Source organism: Aquarana catesbeiana, linkage group LG13, assembly GCF_042186555.1.
Source record: "Aquarana catesbeiana isolate 2022-GZ linkage group LG13, ASM4218655v1, whole genome shotgun sequence".
Classification (NCBI taxonomy): domain Eukaryota; kingdom Metazoa; phylum Chordata; class Amphibia; order Anura; family Ranidae; genus Aquarana; species Aquarana catesbeiana.
Window position 1 is genome coordinate 161,837,674 of NC_133336.1, and position 25,109 is coordinate 161,862,782.

A 25,109-nucleotide genomic window follows, 5' to 3' on the forward strand; every position below is an offset into this window, starting at 1 on the left:
CTGCGCAATTGTCATTCAAAGTGCGTCAGCGCTGAAAATTGGTCTGGATAGGAGGGGGGTTTAAGTGCCCAATAAGCAAGTGGTTAAAAATGCATGCCAATTCTGTTTAAAATCCAGTTAATACACTGCCTCACCCTGCTCTGCATATGCTTAGTCACTCTCTCTTTTATAGGCACTGTGCCAAATTTGTAGAGGCCAATCTACTGACCGCCTACAAATTTACTACTGTTTAAGAACTCTGGGCTTCAACAAAATGGCAACCTCCAGCAAGAAGAAACTGGGACAATATCTGAGGCAATTTACAGCACATACTTATTTTGGTAGCATAAATATTGATGTGGAATGTATGTTCCTTGCTAAAGAACATTATTTTTATCAAGTTGTTGTGGGTAAAGTGGAACTTTACCCATAACAACTTGATAAAAATGAATGTTCTTTAGCAAGGAACATACATTCCACATTAAAGTGGTGGTTAAGCCACTCTGTGTCCCCCTGTGTGTGTGATTTATAAAAAAATGCAGATTATACCTCATTAAAGAGCAGTGCTCACGTGATCCGGCTGGCTCCTCTCCCTGTCTGACAGCTGCAGCGGATGGGGCTGAGATTCCCCTGCTGATGTCAGTTGGGACGAGAGCAGGATAGAGCTGGCCGGTTGGTCACATGAGCGGCCATTCTGAAATGAGGTATACTATAATTGACTTTTTTATTAGAAAAAATAAGTAGCGATATGGTGGCCGCAAAGCCAATGTGAGTGGCCGCGATGTCCGCTGGCAACCCGTGATCGCCTTTTTTTTTTTTTTTTGAATATTTAATTATAGCAAAAAGTAAAAAAAATTGTTTTTTTTTTTTTTTTGTTTATAGCACAAAAAATATAATTTTTGTTTGGGTATAGCATCACATGACCGCGCAATTGTCAGTTGAAGTGACGCAGTGCCGTATCGCAAAAAATGGCCTGGTCATTAAGGGGGAAAATCTTCCAGTCAGTCCTTAAGTGGTTAAAGGGACAGGATCCATTTTTTTTATTCTTTATTTTTTTAGTGTAATAAACGCTTGAATAATTATGCTACCAAAATTGGTGTGTGATTTTTTTTTTTTTTTTTTTTTTTTTTTTTTTTTAAATTGCTTCCAACATTATTCCTGTTTCTTCTTGCTGGAGGCTGCCGTTTTGCGGGAGCCCAGAGCTCCTGAACAGCAGTAAATCATAAAGCAGAACTAAACCCATAAATTAAACTGTTTTAAAAAAAAGTTACATTCCTGGAATTCCATGATTGGTAAATCACATTTTTCTTGTGTCCTTGACCAAACTGCGAAACCATCAAATGACCAGTGTCATAACTGATCACATGTGAAGCACCATGGCAGTTGCAGAACAAACAGAAGCAGCGTTCATGGCTGTAAAGGATAGGAGGGTTTGATTCCACTTTTTAACCACTTAAGGACCGCCTCACGCCGATGTACGTCGGCAAGGCGGCACGGGCAGGCAAAATCACATACATATACGTGATTTGCCTCCCGCGGGTGGGGGGTCCGATCGGACCCCCCCCTGGTGCCCGAGGCGGTCCTGTTATGTCCCCCGGCGATCAGAGGTGAGGGGGAGGCCATCCGTTCGTGGCCCCCCCCTCGCGATCGCCGCCAGCCAATCAGATCACTTCCTTTGCTGCTGTATGCTAAACAGCAGCAAAGGAAATGATGTCATCTCTCCTCGGCTCGGTATTTTCCGTTGCAGCGCCGAGGAGAGAAGACTTCACTGTGAGTGCACAACACTACACACACAGTAGAACATGCCAGGCACACAAAACACCCCTAATTCCCCCCCTCCCTGTCACAAACTGACACCAGCAGTTTGTTTTTTTTTGTTTTTTCTGATTACTGTATTGGTGTCAGTTTGTGACAGTTACAGTGTTGGGACAGTTAGTATTACCCCCCTGTAGGTCTAGGGTACCCCCCTAACCCCCCCTAATAAAGTTTTAACCCCTTGATCACCCCCTGTCACCAGTGTCACTAAGCGATCATTTTTCTGATCGCTGTATTAGTGTCGCTGGTGACGCTAGTTAGTGAGGTAAATATTTAGGTTCGCCGTCAGCGTTTTATAGCGACAGGGACCCCCATATACTACCTAATAAATGTTTTAACCCCTTGATTGCCCCCTAGTTAACCCTTTCACCACTGATCACCGTATAACCGTTACGGGTGACGCTGGTTAGTTCGTTTATTTTTTATAGTGTCAGAGAACCCGCCGTTTATTACCGAATAAAGGTTTAGCCCCCCGATCGCCCGGCGGTAAATTGCGTCGCCCCAGGCAGCGTCAGATTAGCGCCAGTACCGCTAACACCCACGCACGCGGCATACGCCTCCCTTAGTGGTATAGTATCTGAACGGATCAATATCTGATCCGATCAGATCTATACTAACGTCCCCAGCAGTTTAGGGTTCCCAAAAACGCAGTGTTAGCGGGATCAGCCCAGATACCTGCTAGCACCTGCGTTTTGTCCCTCCGCCCGGCCCAGCCCAAGTGCAGTATCGATCGATCACTGTCACTTACTTACAAGGCACTAAACGCATAACTGCAGCGTTCGCAGAGTCAGGCCTGATCCCTGCGATCGCTAACAGTTTTTTTTGGTAGCATTTTGGTGAACTAGCAAGCACCAGCCCCAGGCAGCTTCAGGTTAGCGCCAGTACCGCTAACACCCACGCACGTACCGTACACCTCCCTTAGTGGTATAGTATCTGAACGGATCAATATCTGGTCCGATCAGATCTGTACTAGCGTCCCCAGCAGTTTAGGGTTCCCAAAAACGCAGTGTTAGCGGGATCAGCCCAGATGCCTGCTAGCACCTGCGTTTTGCCCCTCCGCCCGGCCCAGCCCACCCAAGTGCAGTCACTTACAAAACACTAAACACATAACTGCAGCGTTCGCAGAGTCAGGCCTGATCCCTGCGATCGCTAACAGTTTTTTTTTGGAAGCTTTTTATTGAACTGGCAAGCACCAGCGGCCTAGTACACCCCGGTCGTAGTCAAACCAGCACTGCAGTAACACTTGGTGACGTGGCGAGTCCCATAAGTGCAGTTCAAGCTGGTGAGGTGGCAAGCACAAGTAGTGTCCCGCTGCCACCAAAAAGACAAACACAGGCCCGTCGTGCCCATAGTGCCCTTCCTGCTGCATTCGCCAATCCTAATTGGGAACCCACCGCTTCTGCAGCGCCCGTACTTCCCCCATTCACATCCCCAACCAAATGCAGTCGGCTGCATGAGAGGCATTTTTATGTCCTCCCGAGTACCCCTACCCAACGAACCCCCCCAAAAAAGATGTCGTGTCTGCAGCAAGCGCGGATATAGGCGTGACACCCGCTATTATTGTCCCTCCTGTCCTGACAATCCTGGTCTTTGCATTGGTGAATGTTTTGAATGCTACCATTCACTAGTTGAGTATTAGCGTAGGGTACAGCATTGCACAGACTAGACACACTTTCACAGGGTCTCCCAAGATGCCATCGCATTTTGAGAGACCCGAACCTGGAACCGTTTACAGTTATAAAAGTTAGTTACAAAAAAAAAGTGTAAACAAAAAAAAAAAACACATACAAAAATATAAAATAAAAAAAAATAGTTGTCGTTTTATTGTTCTCTCTCTCTCTATTCTCTCTATTGTTCTGCTCTTTTTTACTGTATTCTATTCTGCAATGTTTTATTGTTATTATGTTTTATCATGTTTGTTTTTCAGGTCTGCAATTTTTTATACTATGCCGTTTACTGTGCTTTATTGTTAACCATTTTTTTTGTCTTCAGGTACGCCATTCACGACTTTGAGTGGTTATACCAGAATGATGCCTGCAGGTTTAGGTATCATCTTGGTATCATTCTTTTCAGCCAGCGGTCGGCTTTCATGTAAAAGCAATCCTAGTGGCTAATTAGCCTCTAGACTGCTTTTACAAGCCGTGGGAGGGAATGCCCCCCCCCCCCCCCCCCCACCGTCTTCCGTGTTTTTCTCTGGCTCTCCTGTCTCAACAGGGAACCTGAGAATGCAGCCGGTGATTCAGCCAGCTGACCATAGAGCTGATCAGAGACCAGAGTGGCTCCAAACATCTCTATGGCCTAAGAAACCGGAAGCTACGAGCATTTTATGACTTAGATTTCGCCGGATGTAAATAGCGCCATTGGGAAATTGGGGAAGCATTTTATCACACCGATCTTGGTGTGGTCAGATGCTTTGAGGGCAGAGGAGAGATCAGAGATCTAGGGTCTAATAGACCCCAATTTTTTCAAAAAAGAGTACCTGTCACTACCTATTGCTATTATAGGGGATATTTACATTCCCCGAGATAACAATAAAAATGATTAAAAAAAAAAAAAATGAAAGGAACAGTTTAAAAATAAAATAAAAAAGCAAAAAAATAATAAAGAAAAAAAAAAAAAAAAAAAAAGCACCCCTGTCGCCCCCTGCTCTTGCGCTAAGGCGAACGCAAGTGGCGGTCTGTCGTCAAACGTAAACAGCAATTTGCACCATGCATGTGAGGTATCACCGCGAAGGTCAGATCGAGGGCAGTAATTTTAGCAGTAGACCTCCTCTGTAAATCTAAAGTGGTAACCTGTAAAGGCTTTTAAAAATGTATTTATTTTGTTGCCACTGCACGTTTGTGCGCAATTGTAAAGCATGTCATGTTTGGTATCCATGTACTTGGCCTAAGATCATCTTTTTTATTTCATCAAACATTTGGGCAATATAGTGTGTTTTAGTGCATCAAAATTTAAAAAAGTGTGTTTTTTCCCCAAAAAATTCGTTTGAAAAATCGCTGCGCAAATACTGTGTGAAAAAAAAAAAAAATGAAACACCCACCATTTTAATCTGTAGGGCATTTGCTTTAAAAAAATATATAATGTTTGGGGGTTCAAAGTAATTTTCTTTTTCATGTAATCAAAAAGTGTCAGAAAGGGCTTTGTCTTCAAGTGGTTAGAGTGGGTGATGTGTGACATAAGCTTCTAAATGTTGTGCATAAAATGCCAGGACAGTTCAAACCCCCCCCAAATGACCCCATTTTGGAAAGTAGACACCCCAAGCTATTTGCTGAGAGGCATGTCGAGTCCATGGAATATTTTATATTGCGACACAAGTTGCGGGAAAGAGACAATTTTTATTTTTTTTTTGCACAAAGTTGTCACTAAATGATATATTGCTCAAACATGCCATGGGAATATGTGAAATTACACCCCAAAATACATTCTGCTGCTTCTCCTGAGTACGGGGATACCACATGTGTGGGACTTTTTGGGAGCCTAGCCGCGCACGGGACCCCGAAAACCAAGCACCGCCTTCAGGCTTTCTAAGGGCGTGAATTTTTGATTTCACTCTTCACTGCCTATCACAGTTTCGGAGGCCATGGAATGCCCAGGTGGCATAAAACCCCCCCAAATGACCCCATTTTGGAAAGTAGACACCCAAAGCTATTTGCTGAGAGGTATAGTGAGTATTTTGCAGACCTCACTTTTTGTCACTAAGTTTTGAAAATTGAAAAAAGAAAAAAAAAAATGTTTTTTCTTGTCTTTCTTCATTTTCAAAAACAAATGAGAGCTGCAAAATACTCACCATGCCTCTCAGCAAATAGCTTGGGGTGTCTACTTTCCAAAATGGGGTCATTTGGGGGGGTTTTGTGCCACCTGGGCATTCCATGGCCTCCGAAACGGTGATAGGCAGTGAAGAGTAAAATCAAAAATTCACGCCCTTAAAAACGCTGAAGGTGGTGATTGGTTTTCGGGGCCCCGTACGCGGCTAGGCTCCCAAAAAGTCCCACACATGTGGTATCCCCATACTCAGGAGAAGCAGCTGAATGTATTTTGGGGTGCAATTTCACATATGCCCATGGCCTGTGTGAACAATATATCATTTAGTGACAACTTTGTGCAAAAAAAAAAAAAATGTCACTTTCCCGCAACTTGTGTCAAAATATAAAATATTCCATGGACTCAATATGCCTCTCAGCAAATAGCTTGGGGTGTCTACTTTCCAAAATGGGGTCATTTGGGGGGGTTTGTGCCACCTGGGCATTCCATGGCCTCAAACTGTGATAGGCAGTGAAGAGTGAAATCAAAAATTTACACCCTTAGAAATCCTGAAGGCGGTGATTGGTTTTCGGGGTCCCGTACGCGGCTAGGCTCCCAAAAAGTCCCACACATGTGGTATCCCCATACTCAGGAGAAGCAGCTGAATGTATTTTGGGGTGCAATTTCACATATGCCCATGGCCTGTGTGAGCAATATATCATTTAGTGACAACTTTTTGTAAATAATTTTTTTTTTTTTTTTTTTTTTTTTGTCATTCAATCACTTGGGACAAAAAAAATAAATATTCAATGGGTTCAACATGCCTCTCAGCAATTTCCTTGGGGTGTCTACTTTCCAAAATGGGGTCATTTGGGGGGGTTTTGTACTGCCCTGCCATTTTAGCACCTCAAGAAATGACATAGGCAGTCATAAACTAAAAGCTGTGTAAATTCCAGAAAATGTACCCTAGTTTGTAGACGCTATAACTTTTGCGCAAACCAATAAATATACACTTATTGACATTTTTTTTACCAAAGACATGTGGCCGAATACATTTTGGCCTAAATGTATGACTAAAATTGAGTTTATTGGATTTTTTTTTATAACAAAAAGTAGAAAATATCATTTTTTTTTTTTTTCAAAATTTTCGGTCTTTTTCCGTTTATAGCGCAAAAAATAAAAACCGCAGAGGTGATCAAATACCATCAGAAGAAAGCTCTATTTGTGGGAAGAAAAGGATGCAAATTTCGTTTGGGTACAGCATTGCATGACCGCGCAATTAGCAGTTAAAGCGACGCAGTGCCAAATTGGAAAAAGACCTCTGGTCCTTAGGCAGCGTAATGGTCTGGGGCTCAAGTGGTTAAAGGGGTTGTGAAGGTTCAATTATTTATAATTATATATATTTTAATAAAAAAAAACATGTTATGTTATATTTACCTGTACTGTGCAAGGGTTTTGCACAAAGCCCCGATCCTCTTCTTCAGGGGTGCCCCGCCAGCGCTGCTGGCTCCTCACCTTCATCAGGTCCCCCCCACGGAGAGCTGCTTTCTAAGGGGGCACCCATGCGGATGCGTTCCTGAGTCCCGCTGCTGTGTTAATTAACACAGGACAGCTGGACTCGGCCCGCTCCTGTCTCACTAGATTTGATTAACGGCAGTGCGAGCCAATGAGGACAGAGAGAGTGGCGGAGCCACTGGGCTCGTCCTTATCGCTGGAACGAATGGGCTCAGGTAAGAAAAAGGCGGGGCTCTGGGGGTGGGGCAGCTGCAGCAACAAAGGTTTTTCACCTTAATGCATAGATTGCATTAAGGTGAAAACCCATGAGACTTTACAGTCCCTTTTAAGACTGTCTGCAGGTTGGCCTCTACCAATTTTGGCACAGTGCCTAAAAATAGAGCGCAACTGAGCATGTGCTGAGCAGGGTGAGGCAGAGTATTCCTGGATTATAAACAGCATAGCCACTTATTTTTAGGCTGGGTTGACACTTCGCAATAGTGTGGACCCAGCCTTAATGTTTTACATAGCTATACCTGCAAAAGGGGCCTGCCTGAAGTGATCATTTTCTGGTCAATGTTCCACTTTAAGTGAGGTTTAAAGCTGAACTAAACCCATTAATTTAACTGTTTTAAAAGCCGGTTACATTTCCGGAATGCTGGGAATGTTAACTGTCACATTTGCTTGTGTTCTCAACCAAAACTGTCAAGACATCAGTTAGCTGGTGTCATAACTGATCACATGTAGAGCACTATGGCAGTTGCAGATCAAACAAAAGCTAAGATGGAAGCTTTCCTGCAGAAAAGGATGGGAGTGTTTTTTGTTTCGCTTTAGTTTCCTTGGACCGAGCTGGTCCAAACAACCTATTTACTTCACAAACAGATGCATTGTGTGTGAGCGCTGCAGAAACTGTGTGTGTCATCAGCTACATACAGTGTACAGAGCTGTGTTTCTGCAGCAGGATGGGGACTTCCTGTGCTGCACCCGGAACAAAATCGTCTCTGGCTGAAAGTTGCTCAGCCATTCAGAGAACTTTGTGTTCTGTAAATGATTACAAAGCTTCTTATGATTGTCTGAGACGAGCGCACGCCTTCACGATCTCCACCTCAGCCAAGCAGAAGCCTTGTTTTCATTCATAATTGCTAAAGGTTTCTCTGAATGGCTGAGCAACACTCAACAGTGTAATTCATGAAGTACATCTGTAGACAGGCAACTTGAAACAATTCATCCCCAGGGCTCGTTCACACATCGTACGGCTCTCTGCTTGAAGTCACACTGATGGCGGCCTGCACATGTAAAATACTGTGGGGGAGTTTTTCTAAAACCGGTACACTCAGAATCTGGAGCACCTGTGCATGGTAACCAATCGGCTTCTAACTTCAGCTTGTTCAGTTAAGCTTTGGCAACAAAACCTGGAAGCTGATTGGTTGCAGTGCAGAGCTGCACCAGATTTTGCACTCCAGCTTTAGTAAATGACCCCCTATGTTTTTCCGTAGAGGCTGATGAGAACCGGCTCTCAAGTTCACAGGAAAAGCACAGAAGATAGTAACAGGGCACATAGAAAACATTTGTTTTTCTTTCTCCTTGCTTGAGCCTTTGTTGATAAACGCAGTTCAGTGCATATGGTGTGAATAATCCTTGTTTTTTCCTTTCTTATACTTGTTTGCACAATATTTACTACGATTAAGCTGTATTGCGGGTGTAACCTATTAGAGGAGTAGGAAAATGGAGGTGGGAGTAAGGCCCCTTTCACACGATCGGACCGTTCAGGTCCGCCTTTCAGTTTTGACGGCGGACCTGAACAGGCGCTCCATGTTAGCCTATGGAGCGACGGATGTCAGCGGAGACATGTCCGCTGACAGCCAACCCCGTCCAATCCGCTAAAAGCCCTACGTCCAGGTCCGTCGCTATCCGATCGGGTGAGATCCGATGAAAACGGACATGCTGTCCGTTTTCATCCGATCCCTCCATAGGCGGCAACGGCGCTGACAAGCCCCTCCCCGCTCAGTGAGCAGAGAGGGACCTGTCATCTGCTGGCTCAGCGAAGATCAACGGACTGATCTCCCGCTGAGCCGGCAGACCGAGGAGGGCTCCGTGGAAACAGAGTCTGCCTCGTGTGAATGAGGCCTTAATGTCATTGTGATTGAAAAAAATATGTAAATGTAAGAATGATTGACTTAATTTTAAATGACTTTGATGTCATCCCTTAGGGGTAGCCCATAATGTTTGTAATCATAATGAATAAATAATATATCATTTGGAATATAATCATGAAAAATTGTTAACATGACTATATAATATAAATGACTAATAATACATTTATTGCACATAAATGGACATAATTAATACATCAAATACAAACAAATTTGATTGATAAGCTGCTTTGTGTATTTCTAGAGAGGGTTTCTGAGCTGGACCCCTGAACTGTCGGAGTGAAGTTGGGAAGGGACTCCCGGGGCAAGGAAAGGAGAGAGTGGAAGAAGATATGGGGGGGAATAGTGTGAGGTTTACTTTGGGTTGGAAAAGAGAGTGTGAAAAAAGGTGGGAGAGGTAGAGAAGAATATCAAACAGAGAAGTGGATTTGAGGAACTATAGGGAAAACCCTCTCTATCATCCCTGGGATAGCCAAGGTTTAGGTGGCTACTGAGGCCACAAGTATCCTCTGATTGGTTGAGTCAGTTGGGCTGATGATGCCACAACCTCTGAGCGAATTAGACAAAGCTTTCTATTCATTGATAGAATAGCTTGGCCCAAGCTATTCTATGTAAAGTCTGTGGAAAGATAGTTCTTCACAATCAGACTTCAGTTACTCAGAATGTGACTTTGCCGTCAAGAAATCCGGAGTGTATTTGTAGTGTGTCCAGCATGCCCATGTTGTGTTTTATTTGGTCAGCCAGTCCTGGGCAGAGTGAATAGGTTCTTCCATCTCTGCTACTCCTTTTTCTCACAAACTAGTCTTGCAGAGGTAGGTATTTATGGTGTTCTCCAGCTCATTGGCATACACATTCTAGCTGCATTGACCAGGAACTTCATGTTGTATTCCCTAGGTAGGAATGTATTGTGAAAAAGATATTGAGAAGCAGGGGACTGAATTACCAGGGCTATAGTTGTGTAGAGCCAGTACTGCCTGAATGTATCAGCCAACATGTGTAGAGGGCCATACATAGCTTTGTTTGTTAATGTTTCATGACTCACCCCCAGAGGTGTGTCCATGACATCCTGGGCCTATAGTAGGTTAGTTGAATGATGCTAGAGGGTATCCAGTTGGGATAAAAGGAGAGAAATATGGCAACCTTTTGCTTTTCCAACACTGGGTGCATGCACTTGTAATTTTTTTTTAAAATGGCTACTTGGAATTTTTTTTCTTTTTTTTTTTTTCCTTTTTGTGTGGGGTGCTAGGTTGTGGTGTGCCTGTGCTCCCCAATCAAGATGACACTAACCTTTCAGAAAGGAGTAGGCAGGCCACATGTGCCCACATAATACTAAAAATTCTAACTTGCAGAGCATTTTGACTTTCATTATGTCACAGGTCATTGTTTGTAGATATTATTGAAGAAAACACACTGACTTTATTCAGGGTAGCTACACTCTTTGAGAGCTGAGGGCTGATTTACTAAAGGAGTTCAAAATCTACTGAGTTAGCGTTTTAAAATTGGAGTAGACTTGAATCTTTGTTAGTATCTATTATAGGGTTTTTGCTTTAATGTCAGAGAGCACTTTAAAGAGGAACTCCAGTCACCGACCCTGCCACCCCTACCTAGTTGTTTTTATATTTGAAACAAAAATTGAGAGTGTGTGTGTGTGTGTGTGTGTGTGTGTGTGTGTGTGTGTGTGTGTGTGTGTGTGTGTGTGTGTGTGTGTGTGTATCTGATAAAATTAGAATATTATCAAATAATTAATTTCAGCAATTCAATGAAAAAAGTGAAGCTCCATATTTTTTGTATAGCTGCATCTTTCAAGCATTTTCTTTCTTTTAATTTTGATGATTAACCACTTGACCACTGGGCACTTAAACCCCCTTAATTACCAGACCAATTTTCAGCTTTTGGTGCTCTCACATTTTGAATGACAATTACTCAGTCATGCAACACTGTATCTATATGAATTTTTTGTCCTTTTTTTCACACAAATAGAGCTTTCTTTTGGTGGTATTTAATCACCGCTGGGTTCTTTATTTTTTACGCTATAAAAGAAAAAAGACCGAAAAATCTGTAAAAAAAATTAATTTTTCTTCGTTTCTGTTATAAAATTTTGAAAATTAGTAATTTTTCTTCATATATTTTGGCCAAAATTTATACCGCTACATATCTTTGGTAAAAATAACCCAAATTAGTGTATATTATTTGGTCTTTGTGAAAGTTATAGCGTCCACAAGCTATGGTGCCAATATCTGAAAATTGATCACACCTGAAGTACTCATTTCTTGAGACCCTAACATGCCAGAAAAGTACAAATACCCCCCAAATGACCCCTTTTTGGAAAGAAGACATTCCAAGGTATTTAGAAAGATGCATGGTGAGTTTTTTGAAGTTGTCATTTTTTCCCACAATTCTTTGCAAAATCAAGTTTTTTTTTTTTTTTTGTTTTTTTTTTCACAAAATTGTCATATTAGCAGGTTATTTCTCACACACAGCATATGCATACCACAAATTACACCCCAAAACACATTCTGCTATTACTCCTGAGTATGGCGATACCACATGTGTGAGACTTTTACACAGCGTGGCCACATACAGAGGCCCAACATGCAGGGGAGCACCTTCAGGCATTCTGGAGCACCCATGCCAATTCTGACATTTCTCTCCTACATGTAAAAAATCATCATTTATTTGCTAGAAAATTACATAGAACCCCAAAACATTATATATGTTTTTTTAGCAAAGACCCTAGAGAATACAATAGCGGTCATTGCAACTTTTTATCTCGCACGATATTTGCGCAGCAATTTTTCGAACGCGTTTTTTTTGGAAAAAAAAATGTTTTTTGCTTTAAAAAAAAAAAAACAAAACAGTAAGGTTAGCCCAATGTTTTTGCATAATATGAAAGATGAAGTTACGCCGAGTAAATAGATACCTAACATGTCACCTTTCAAAATTGCACACGCTTGTGGAATGACGCCAAACTTCGCCACTTAAAAATCCCCATAGGCGACGCTTTAAAATTTTTTTACTGGTTACAAATTTTGAGTTACAGAGGAGGTCTAGGGCCAAAATTATTGCTCTCGCTCTACCGATCGCAGCGATACCTCACATGTGTGGTTTGAACACCGTTTTCATATGTGGGCGGGACTTGCGTATGCGTTTGCTTCTGCATGCGAGCACACGGACAGGGGCGCTTTAAAAATTTTTTTTTTTTTTTTTTATTCATTTTACTTTATTTATTTTAGTTTGACACTTTTTTCCCCCCAAAAAAATGTTTTGATCACTTTAATTCCTATTACAAGGAATGTAAACATCCCTTGTAATAGGAATATGGCATGACAGGTCCTCTTTACAGTGAGATATGGGGTCAATAAGACCCCAAATCTCACCTCTAGGCTGTGCCTGAAATTAAAAAAAAAAAAAAAAAAAAGATCCTGGCATCGATCGTAGCGGTGAGTCGGTAGAAGCACCGGAGGGCGGCGGGAGGGGGGGACGTCCCCTCTCGCCTCCCGTATGAACGATCAAGCAGTGTAACAGCCGCTATGATCGTTCTTATGGTGTAGGGAATCGCCGGCTGAAAAAGATGATATCTGATGCCTGTAGCTGCACCCATCATTCAGATATCCCCGCACAAAGTCAAGGACGTCGTATGACGGAAGGCCAGAAGTGGTTAAAACGCTTTTTTTTTTTTTTTTAACACAAAGTTGTCCATTTATACAATATTTATAACACACAGCATGTACATATCAAAAATGACACCCCAAAATAGATTCTCCTACTCCTCCTGAGTACGGCGATACCACATGTGTGAGACTTCCACAGCCTGGCCACATACAGTGGCAGAGTATGGCTGGGTATGGCTGGGTATGGCTGGGTATGGCTGGGTATGGCTGGGTATGGCTGGGTATGGCTGGGTATGGCTGGGTATTGCAGAGTATTGCGGGGTATTCCAGGGTATGGCAGAGTATTGCGGGGTATTCCGGGGTATGGCAGAGTATTGCGGGGTATTGCAGGGTATGGCAGAGTATTGCAGGGGTATTGCAGGGTATGGCAGAGTATTGCAGGGGTATTGCAGGGTATGGCAGAGTATTGCAGGGGTATTGCAGGGTATGGCAGAGTATTGCAGGGGTATTGTGGGGCATACCAGAGTACTGTGGGGCATTGCAGAGGGCATTGCAGGGCATGCATAGTAGTGGGGATGGCTGAGCATGGATGGATGGATGGCTGGATGTCTCTGTGCAGCGCTGTGGGCACTACACATGCAGCCCACAACGCTGCAGCCATCCATCCATCCCCCTCTCCGCTCACAGTGTACCGATCGGTACACAGAGGGGAGGAGAGGAACCGGCGTCATCAGATGACGCCGGTTTGTTTACATGTGATCGCTCCATCATTTGACGGAGCGATCACATGGTAAACGGCCGCGATCAGCGGCCATTTACCGGGATCTGTGATGCGCCGGGTCCTCTGGACCCGGCGGTCACGGATGCTCTCGAGTGCGCGCCCTAGGGGGCGCGCGAGAGCAGAATTCTGGGAGGACGTCCCTGGACGTCCTCCCAGAGTTAAACAACCGCCCTGTAGCCGTCATTTGGCTATGGGCCGGTTGTTAAGCGGTTATGGTTTACAGCCAGTGAAAACCCAAAATTCATTAACTCAGAAAATTTTAGTATTACATAAGACCAATAAAACAAAAGGATTTTTATTAAAGAAATGTTGGCCTACTGAACAGTATGTCAATGTACAGTATAGTATGCACTTGATATTTGCGGCTCCTTTTGCATGAATTACTGCATCATTGCGGCGTGGCATGGAGATTAACCTGTGTCACTGCTGAGGTGTTATGGTCGCTTTGATAGTGGCCTTCAGCTTGTCAGTATTGTTGGGTCTGGCGTCTCATCTTTCTCTTGACAATAGACCACAGATTCTCAGTGGGGTTTAGGTCAGGTGAGTTTGCTGGCCAATCAAGCACAGTGATACTATGATCATTAAACCAGGTATTTGTACCTTTGGCACTGTGGGCAAGTGCCAAGTCTTGCTGGAAAATGAAATCTTCTCCATAAAGCTGGTCAGCAGAGAGAAGCATGAAGTGCTCTAGAATTCTATGGTAGAGGGCTGCACTGACTTTGGACTTGCTAAAACACAGTGGGCCAACACCAGCAGATGACATGGCTCCCCAAATTATCACCGACCTGTGGAAAAGTTTGCATTTCATTTGGAAATCAAGGTCCCAGAGTCTGGAGGAAGAGTGGAATCCAAGTTGCATGAGGTCCAGTGTGAAGTTTCCACAGTCAGTGATGATTTGGGGAGCCATGTCATCTGCTGGTGTTGGTCCACTGTGGTTTATTAAGTCTCTAAAGTCAGCGCAGCCCTCTACTGGGAAATTCTAGAGCATATCATGCTTCCCTCTGCTGACCAGCTTTATGGAGAAGATGATTTCATTTTCTAGCAGGAATTGGCACCTGTCAACACTGCCAAAAGTACCAATACCTGGTTTGATGATCATGGTATCTCTGTGCTTGATTGGCCAGCAAACTCGTCTGACCTAAACCCCATAGAGAATCTGTGGGGTATTGTCAAGAGGAAGATGAGAGACGACAGACCCAACAATGCAGACGAGCTGAAGGCTGCTATCAAAGCAATCTGGGCTTCTATGACACCTCAGCAGTGTAATATTCTAATTTTCTGAGATACTGAATTTTGGGTTTTCACTAGCTGTAAGCCATAATCCTCAAAATAAAAAAAATAAATGCTTGAAATATATCACTGTGCGTGTAATGAATCTATATGATATAGGAGTTTTGCTTTTTGAATTGAATTACTGAACTAACTTTTTGACGATATTACATCTTTTTGAAATGCGTGTGTGTGTATATGTGTACACACACACACTGCCTTGCAAAAGTATTCACCCCCCCCCCCCCCTTGCCGTTTTTTGTGTTTTGTTGCCTCACAACCTGGAATTAACATGGATTGTTTGGGGATTTGCATCATTTAATTTACTGAACATGCCCACAACTTTGAAGATTTTTTTTTTTTTTTTTTTTTATTGTAAAGCAAACAACAAATAAACAAAATAACAGAAAAAGTCAATATGCATAACTATTCACCCCCCTAAAGTCAATACTTTGTAGAGCCGCCTTTTGCGGCTATCGCAGCTCCAAGTCGCTTTGGATAAGTTTTTATGAGCTTGCCACATCTTACCACTGGGATATTTGCCCATTCCTCCTTGCAAAACTGCTCCAGCTCCTTCAAGTCGGATGGTTTGCACTTGTGAACAGCAATTTTTAAGTCTGACCGCAGATGTTATATTGAATTGAGGTCTAGGCTTTGACTAGGCCATTCCAACAGATTTACATGTTTCCCCTTAAACCACTCAAGTGTTGCTTTAGCAGTGTGTTTGGGGTCATTCTCCTGCTGGAAGGTGAACCTCCGTCCTAGCCTCAAATCACACACAGAGTGGTACAAGTTTTGTTCAAGAATATCCCTGTATTTAGCAACATCCAGCTTTCCCTCAACCCCGACCAGTTTCCCAGTCCCGACTGCTGAAAAACATACCCACAGCATGATGCTGCCACCATGTTTCACTGTGGGGATGGTGTTTCTTTGGGTGATATGATGTGTTGGGTTTGCGCCAGACATAGCATTTTCTTTGATGGCCAAAGAGTTCAATTGTAGTCTCATCAGACCAGAGCACCTTCTTCCATACATTTTGGGAGTCTCCTACATGCCTTTTCGCAAATTCAAAACATGCCATTTTGTTTTTTCCTGAAAGTAATGGCTTTCTTCTAGCCACTCGGCCATAAAGCCCAACTCTATGGAGCATACAGCTTATTGTCGTCCTATGTACAGATACTCCAGTCTCTGCTGTGGAACTCTGCAGCTCCTCCATGGTTACCTTAGGTCTCTGTGCTGCCTCTCTGATTAATGCCCTCCTTGCCCGGTACATGAGTTTTGGTGTGCGGCCGTCTCTTGGCAGGTTTGCTGTTGTGCCATGTTCTTTCCATTTGGTTATGATAGATTTGATGATGCTCCTAGGGATCATCAAAGATTTGGATATTTTTTTATAACCTAACCCTGACTTGTACTTCTCAACAACATTGTCCCTTGTTTGGAGAGTTCCTTGGTCTTCATGGCTTGGTGTTTGGTTAGTGGTGCTTCTTGCTTAGGTGTTGCAGCCTCTGGGGCCTTTCAAAAAGATGTGTATATGTAATGACAGATCATGTGACACTTAGATTGCACACAGGTGGACATCATTTCACTAATTATGTGACTTCTGAAGGTATATGGTTGCACCAGAGCTTTTTATGGGCTTCATAACAAAGGGGGTGAATACATACGCACATGCCAATTATCAGTTTTTTTTTATTTCAGAAAAATTTTTATGTATATATATTTTTCTGATTTTACTTCACCAACTTAGACTATTGTGTTCTGATCCATCACATATAATTCAGATTAAAAAACATTGAACTATAGGCTGTAATGTAACAAAATAGGTAAAAAGCCAAGGGGGGTGAATACCTTTGCAAGACACTGTATGTGTATGTATGAGATATACACACATATATACATACATCCCAGCTATTTCCTGCAGTCTTCTAGCTGGTCCAGTGACATCATGGCAGCTTCCTTTTTTCTTCCTCCAGCTTTCGGCATGCATTCTTGCAGAGCTGAGCTGCACTCATGCAGTGTGTGAGTGCCACTTTGTCTTTAATCTTAGACACTTAAATCCCACCCTGTGTGATGGCTCGCAGGAAATGGGCTGAGTGACACGTCTGTTATGCCTGAATAGGACTGCTGGCGCTGGATGTAGGCAGAAGCCAGGTATAGCGATGGAGTGTTTAGAAGGCAAATAGAACTTGGCGTTTTGTTTTTTTTTTTTCCCTCGTTTTATGGTAGTGAAAATTTAAAAAATAAAAGTTCCCTATTTTTCATTAATACAGCAATTCATATGTATCTTAACATGCGTGCACAGTTTGCATTCTCTTGAACTGAAAAGGAGAACCATTTAATTTGTTGCAAAAAAATGAAATTTGAACAGGCTTGCATGCTAACTAACATAAATTGTGTGTCTAAGGATGAATAAAGCAAGACATTAATATACTCCTTTTTCACATCTGTTTTTTTTATTCTTACTCTTCACTTCAGTCAACAATTACTACTGAATTGATTTTAATGTGTTGAGTGTGAAAAAAAATAACAGCGCCATATGTATGTATTTTTCCTTTTTTATTTTAGGAAGAAAGCTCAAGATTTTACTCCTCGGTATGTTAATTTCCCTACCAATCCATTTTTCTTCTGTTCTTCAGTTTTGGTTTAGTTATTGTTCTTCTTTATCACTCTGTGTTCAATACCTACTTTTATGTAATTTAAATATTCGTTATAAGTCTTACCACCAGGATTTCAAGCACAAGCCTAAGTGAAATTAACCAGTGTGGTTTAGCAAAAGGGATATCTTTAACCACTTTACCAACCGGCCACTGTATATATACGTCATTACTTTGAAAATGGATATCTCGGTAACGGCAGCAGCTGCTGCCACAACCGAGGTATCCATCTTTAGGGCCGGCGGTTCTGTACACGATAATAGTGGTCTCTGCGGCAGGTTCGCCGCGAGATCACCGTTATTGGCGGCGGGATAGGTGCCACCCCCCCCCCCCCACTCTCCCACGCGAACGGGACCTGTCAGTTCTTCGGTATGGAGACGAGTGAGGCTAAGATGGCGCTCACCCGTCTCCATACTATAGGACGGCAGGAGCTACGTCATTACGTCAGCTCCGCCCACTTGTCTTAAAGGCGCAACTTTTTTTGTGTAATTTTTTTTAAAAGACTTTTTAATGCAAAAAAAAAAAAAAAAGTCTAAATATGAGATCTGAGGACTTTTTGACCCCAGATCTCATATTTAAGAGGACCTGTCATGCTTTTTCTATTACAAGGGATGTTTACTTTCCTTGTAATAGGAATAAAAGTGATACAATTTTTTTTTTTTTAAAAAGTGAAAAAATAAATAAAATAAAGTAAAATAAGAAAAAAAAATGAATTTTTTTAAAGCGCCCTGTCCCGACGAGCTCGCGCGCAGAAGCGAATGCATATGTGAGTAGCGCCCACATATGAATGCGGTGGTCAAACCACACGTGAGGTGTCGCCGTGACCAGTAGAGCGAGAGCAATAATTCTAGCCCTAGACCTCCTCTGTAATGCAAAACATACAACCTGTAGAATTTTTTAAACATCGCCTATAGAGATTTTTAAGGGTAATAGTTTGGCGCCATTGCACGAGCGGGCGCATTTTTTGAAGCGTGACATGTTGGGTATCAATTTACTTGGCGTAACATTATATTTCACAATATAAAAAAAAAATTGGGTTAACTTTACTGTTGTCTTATTTTTTTTATTCAAAAAAGTGAATTTTTTCCAAAAAAAAAGTGCGCTTATAAGACCGCTGCGCAAATACGGTGCAAAAAAAAAAGTATTGCAATGACTGCCATTTTATTCTAGGGTGTTAGAAAAAAATATATATATAATATTTGGGGGCTCTAAGTAATTTTCTAGCAAAAAAAAAAACTTTTAAACATGTAAACACCTAAACTCCAAAACGAGGCTGGTCTTTAAGTGGTTAATACGTAAAAGGTTCCTTTCTAGTTATTTCTCCTCTGGCAATACATCTTGGACTAATATCTCCTTAAAGAGACCCAGTCACCAACCTAATCTGTATGTCCCTTCACCTTGTAAAATGGAATATAATAAAGAAGATTGAACTAAAACATTGCAGGTCAATACACAGAAAATGCAAGTATTTTACATGCTTACTTGCAGTGGTTTCCTTTCTATAAACTATTTAAATATTTACTGCCTGTGCTGGCTCAGCTTCTCTGCCCCTCACTTGCCTCCCTTTTCTGTAGCAGTTGAGGAGAAAACGTAAAGGAATTTTGGAGATCAGCCTTGCTCAACCTTTTGCCCCAAAGGACCCTTGAAATAGAGTTCAATTGTCAGGGAACCCCTGTTCATATTTATCTAATGTGTTATTGTATTTGACCCCCTTCTGGTTTTGTTTGGCAATATTTATAAAATTAAAATGTAAAAAAAAAAATGGCACACAAAGAAGTGCAGGCGCGATTACTTAGCAGAGCAATGCCTCTTTACCCTATAGTTCAGTGAAGGGGTCCCTTACACGACTGCCATACATGTGACTTGAATCGCTGCTCTGAATCTGCTGGGGTTGCTGACATCACAGCCAAGATGGTGGGGCACAGCAGCAGTCTCTGCATATATACTTTTGGGAAGGTTAAGATGAAAGGTCTGGTGACAAGGTCTGTTTAACAGGTATTATGCCCCATACACACAGTCGAATTTTCAGATGGAAAATGTGTGATAGGACCTTGTTGTCGGAAATTCCGACCGTGTGTAGGCTCCATCACACATTTTCCATCGGATTTTCCGACACACAAAGTTTGAGAGCAGGATATAAAATTTTCCGACAACAAAATCCGTTGTCGGAAATTCCGATCGTGTGTACACAAATCCGACGGACAAAGTGCCACGCATGCTCAGAATAAATAAAGAGATGAAAGCTATTGGCCACTGCCCCGTTTATAGTCCCGACGTGCGTTTAGAACGATCGGATTTTCCGACCACTTTGTGTGACCGTGTGCATGCAAGACAAGTTTGAGCCAAAATCCTAGGATTTTGTTGTCGGAATGTCCGAACAAAGTCCGACCGTGTGTACGGGGCATTAGTCTTTAGTGCAGGGGTCTTCAAACTTTGGCCCTCCAGTTCAGGAACTACCAATCCCATCATGCTTAGTAATGTCTGTGAATGTCAGAGTTTTACAATGCCTCATGGGATGTGTAGTTCTGCAACATCTGGAGGGCCATAGTTTGAAGATACCTGCGTGGTTATTTCCTAGTTTAACAGGTCTGGCGTTTTGGAGAAAAGGGTTACTCTAAATTGCAATGTTGGGACTGTTTGGCCGGCATAGTATCCCTTTTTTAAGCGCTCTGGGCACTAAGAGCCCTTTCACACTGGGGCGGTTTGCAGGCGCTATTGCGCTAATAATAGCGCCTGCAAACCGACCCGAAAGTGCCGCTGCTGTGTATCCAGTGTGAAAGCCCCGAGGGCTTTCACACTGGAGCGATGCGCTGGCAGGACAGTAAAAAAAGTCCTGCCAGCAGCATCTAGCATCTTCGGAGCGGTGAAGGAGCGGTGTGTATACCGCTCCTTTACCGCTCCTGCCCATTGAAATCAATGGGACGGCACGGCTATACCGCCGGCAAAGCGCCACTGCAGAGGCGCTTTGCGGTGGTATTTAACCCTTTCTCGGCCGCTAGCTGGGGGTAAAACCGCCCCGCTAGCGGCCGCATACCGACGGTAAAACGCCGCTAATAATAGCGGCGTTTTACCGCCGACGCCGCCCCAGTGTGAAAGGGCTCTTAGTGTGGTAGCCTTTGATTTCTGGTGTTTAGATCACCTGCCTAGTTAATTGACTGATTGTGTTGGCGGAGTAGTGTCACAGTATTTGCAAGCACTAAGGTAAGCCTGTCAAACTAGGAACACTCCATAACTGATTTTCTTCTTATTCTTCACTATATCAGTAAATGCTTTCCTGTCCTATGCTAGACAGGATGACAATGGCGCTAAGAGCAAAAGGGCATTTTATTATATGGAACCTGCATGTACTTGTGTGAAATTGGATTTCTCCTGGTTGAGTTGAGTGCTGGTTTGCCCCTTCCAACATTGATGGCCAATGACTGTGGTGTTTGTCCTAAATCGCCTACAGTGAACCAGGAGAGGGCAGACCAGAACTTGATTCATCTTTTAGGTTAATCCATCTAACTTTTCTAGTGTTTAAAGAGTATGTATATCATTTACAATGAACTGTAATACAGGCACTCCTTTAACGACCAGGTTCAGTTCCAAAGACCAGGTCGTTAAACGAGGAGCCACAAGTAATCAATATATTAACTACTGTATTGTGAAAAAAGTCTAAAAACAAAGCTCCAACTCAATAAAAGTGTAAAAGTTTTAGAGAAGATGAAAGACTCCTTCAGATTCATCCTCTGAGCTGCTGTCTGCTGTGAATCTACCTCAGAGTTGTGTGCAGGCAGCCCATAGAAGTGGATGACATGCTGGCAGGAGTGGGTGCATGGATCCAAACACACACTGCAGCCACAGTGGAATCCTTATGCTGTATCTATCTTCACACAATGTGAGTTTGACCATTGTAGTGTTTTAAACATTACCATATTAACCAATTATGGAGCTAAGTGAGGGAGAAGATGGCCCCCACTCGGCTCCATCCCATTGCAAGGCAGAAGTGACGTCAAAACGTCACTTCTGCCCATAGTTCGGTGGCCCGTCATTGGCGTTCCGGGGGGGGGGGACGGTTAGTGCCCCGTCATTGGTGTACCTGGGGGGAATAGTGCCCCGTCATTGGCGTTCCGGAGGGGGTAGTAGTGCCCCATAATTGGTGTTCCTGGGAGGGGGGATAGTTCCCGTCATTGGTGTTCCTGGTAGGGGGAATAGAGCCCCGTCATCGTCATTGGTGTTCCTGGGGGGGATAGTGCCCCGTCATTGATGTTCCGGGGGGGGGGGATAGTGCCCCATCATTGGTGTTCCTGGGGGGGGGGATAGTGCCCCATCATTGGTGTTCCGGTGGGGGGGGGGGGGGGTTCTTGTACTATAAACCCCATCATGACAGGTATATGACCTGTGTAACACTCCGGTTTTTTTTTTTTTCCATTATTTTAAATAAACAAATTGCATATTACTTTTTTTAATGATTTTTCTCCAATTTATTCGATTACTTGAAAAAATAATCGGCCAACTAATCGATTATGAAAATAATTGTTAGTTGCAGCACTAGTGTAGACCCTGGCGCAGTATTTTTACTCCATATTCATATGGGATAATCTTTTAAACTTCTCAATTGCTTTGTGAAGAGAGATTTTGTTAAGGATTTTATTACTGAACAATAGGAGGAGCTGATTTGTCTCTAAGTGGGACAGGGCTTAACAATTTTTGTATAATCTTTTAACTATCTTTTTTTTTTTTTTTTAAGGAGACCATTTTTGGCTTTTATGCCTGTTCCTTTTATTGTTTTTAACATTTTTTTAAAATCGGGGATCCTCTTAATATCTTAGCATATATAACACTACTTTTTTATTAATATTTTATAATGGTAAAGTAGTTAACTGTGATATTGAGTAAATAATAATTTATCATTTTATTAAATATTGTATTGCATCATTTATATTTAACTTTGAGATTGAGCAATTGTGAATCGTTTTTTTAGTAAAACAACTAAAAAACTAAATAAATAGCATCCTGAAGGCAATGGAGTTACTAAAAAAAAAAAATCTGCATAAGGTTTAAAGAAGCTCCAATCATGGTTGCATAAAAATTAAATCCCACACTGAACTCCCTTAGTGCCGGTTCACACTAGACGCGGCACGACTTGCAGGTCGCCTCACCGAGGCGACCTGCACACGACTGCCGGGGCGACTTGCAAGACGACTTCTGTATAGAAGTCTATGCAAGTCGCCCCCAATGTAGTACAGGAACCTTTCTTCTAAGTCGGAGCGACTTGCATCGCTCCGATTAGAACGGTTCCATTGTACAGAACGGGAGGCGACTTGTCAGGCGGCTAGGTCGTCTGACAAGTCGCCCCCGTGTGAACCGAGCCTTAATCATGTAAATAACTTTTTTTTTTTTTTTTAATAATGCAATAGTATCTAACAAACTATATTGAAGTGAAAATGAATACTATTGCCTGTGGGGGGCAGTGGTAATTTGCAGCCTCAAGACTTCAAAGTATAATTACACATTTTGGAACATGTTATACCTGTATTTAGGGTGTAACATGTATTTTATTCCAGCACATGTTACCTTAATATATGTGCATTTTTTAAATGTTTTCCTCAAAGGTGAACTTCGCCTTTTAAGTTTGTCAATTACATCTTCAGCCTCCATGTCATATCTGTCAGAGGTGACAGTGATCACATAATTAAAGGATTTGTAAAGGCAGAAGTTTTTTTTCATCTTAATGCATTAAGATTAAAATAAACCTTCTGTGTGTAGCAGCCCCCCCCCCCCCAAATTACCTACTTGAGCTCCTTCTCTCTCCAGCGATGTCTACGATCCCCTCAGCCATCCAGTACACTCCCTCCTTATTGGCTGAGACAGAACAGTGACACCATTGGCTCCCTCGGCTCTCAATCAAAGTCAACCAATCGGGGGAGAGAGGGGACGGGGCCAGGTCAGGGCTGTGTCTGAATGGAGACACGGAGCTCTGACTCGGCTTGGGTGCCCCCTGTAGCAAGCTGCTGACTGTGCAAAGGAGGGAGGGGCCAAGAGCAGCAAAGAGGGACCCGAGAAGAGGAGGATCAGGACTGCTCTGTGCAAAACCAACTGCACATAGGAGGCAAGTATAACATGTTTGTTATTATTTATTTATTTTTTAACCACTTCCCGCCCGCCCTATAGCGGATTGACGTCTGGGAAGTGGTTGTGTTATCCTGACTGGACGTCATATGACGTCCAGCAGGATAACATGTCAAAGCGCGCCCCCGGGGGCGCGCATCGCGGCGATCGGTGGAGCGGTGTGTCAGTCTGACACACCGCTACACTCATCTTGGTAAAAAGCCTCCGGCGGAGGCTCTTTACCACGTGATCAGCCGTGTCCAATCACGGCTGATCACGCTGTCAATAGGAAGAGCCGTTGATCGGCTCTTCCTCACTCGCGTCTGACAGACGCAAGTAGAGGAGAGCTGATCGGCGGCTCTCCTGGCAGGGGGGGTCTGCGCTGATTGTTTATCAGCGCAGCCCCCCCGCAGATCACCACACTGGACTACCAGGGATGCCACTAGGACCACCAGGGAAGGGGCAACGTGGATGGCCAGGTATGTACCCCATGGCCATCCACATGTGCCCAATCTGTGCCAATCAGTGCCCACAAATGGGCACTGATTGGCACTATTATGCCAAAGATCTGCCCAGCAATGACCAGATCTGCCCAGCAATGCTATATCAGTGCCACCTGTCATTGCCCATCTGTGCCACCTGTCATTGCCCATCTGTGCCACCTGTCATTGCCCATCGGTGCCACCTGTCAGTGCCCATCAGTGCCCACCTATCAGTGCCCATCAGTGCCACACATCAGTGCCCATCAGTGCCACACATCAGTGCCACCCATATATGCCAATCAATGCCACCTACGAGTGCCCATCAGTGCCGCCTATGTGTGCCCATCGGTGCCACCTATTAGTGCCCATCAGTGCCGCATACCAGTGCCGCCCATCAGTGCCACCTATCAGTGCCCATCATCAGTGCCCGTTAGTGCCACCTCATCAGTGCCACCTCATCGGTGCCCATCAGTGCAGCTATATCAGTGCCCATTATTGATGGAGAAAGCGTACTTATTTACAAAAAAATTTAACAGAAACAAAGAAAAACTTGTTTTTTTTTCGAAATTTTCGGTCTTTTTTTATTTGTTGCGCAAAAAATAAAAACCGCAGAGGTGATCAAATACCACCAAAAGAAAGCTCTATTTGTGGGAACAAAATGATAAAAAAATTGTTTGGGTACAGTGTAGCATGACCGCGCAATTGTCATTCAAATTGCAACAGCGCTGAAAGGTGAAAATTGGGCTGGGCGGGAAGGTGTCTAAGTGCCTGGTATTGAAGTGGTTAAACGAGCCTTTACAATCACTTTAACCACATGCCACAACCGGGCCATAGCCGAAAGACGGCTACAACGCGGTTGACTTATTCTGGGTGGGCGTCCATGGGACGTCCTCACAGAATCACGCTCCCGGGAACATCTGTGACCGCCGGGTCCGGGGGACCCGGGCATCACGGATCACGGTAAATGGGCGCTGATAGCGGCCGTTTACCACACGATCGCTCCGTCAAATGACGGAGCATCACTTGTAAACAAACCGGCG

General features: G+C 43.3%; 1 protein-coding gene across 7 annotated transcripts in view; it reads left to right on the forward strand.

Moving 5' to 3' along the window:
* The window catches only part of MAX (MYC associated factor X), a 70,242-nt gene that overhangs the window by 20,414 nt on the left and 24,719 nt on the right, over positions 1-25,109 (forward strand). For 4 of the 7 annotated variants that reach the window (XM_073609633.1, XM_073609634.1, XM_073609636.1 and 1 more), the window contains exon 2: positions 17,409-17,435. The exons of the other annotated variants lie outside the window; for them this stretch is intronic. In XM_073609633.1, coding sequence (XP_073465734.1) covers positions 17,409-17,435 — 27 coding nt within the window. The remainder of the gene's footprint in view (positions 1-17,408; positions 17,436-25,109) is intronic. 7 annotated transcript variants of the gene reach the window in all.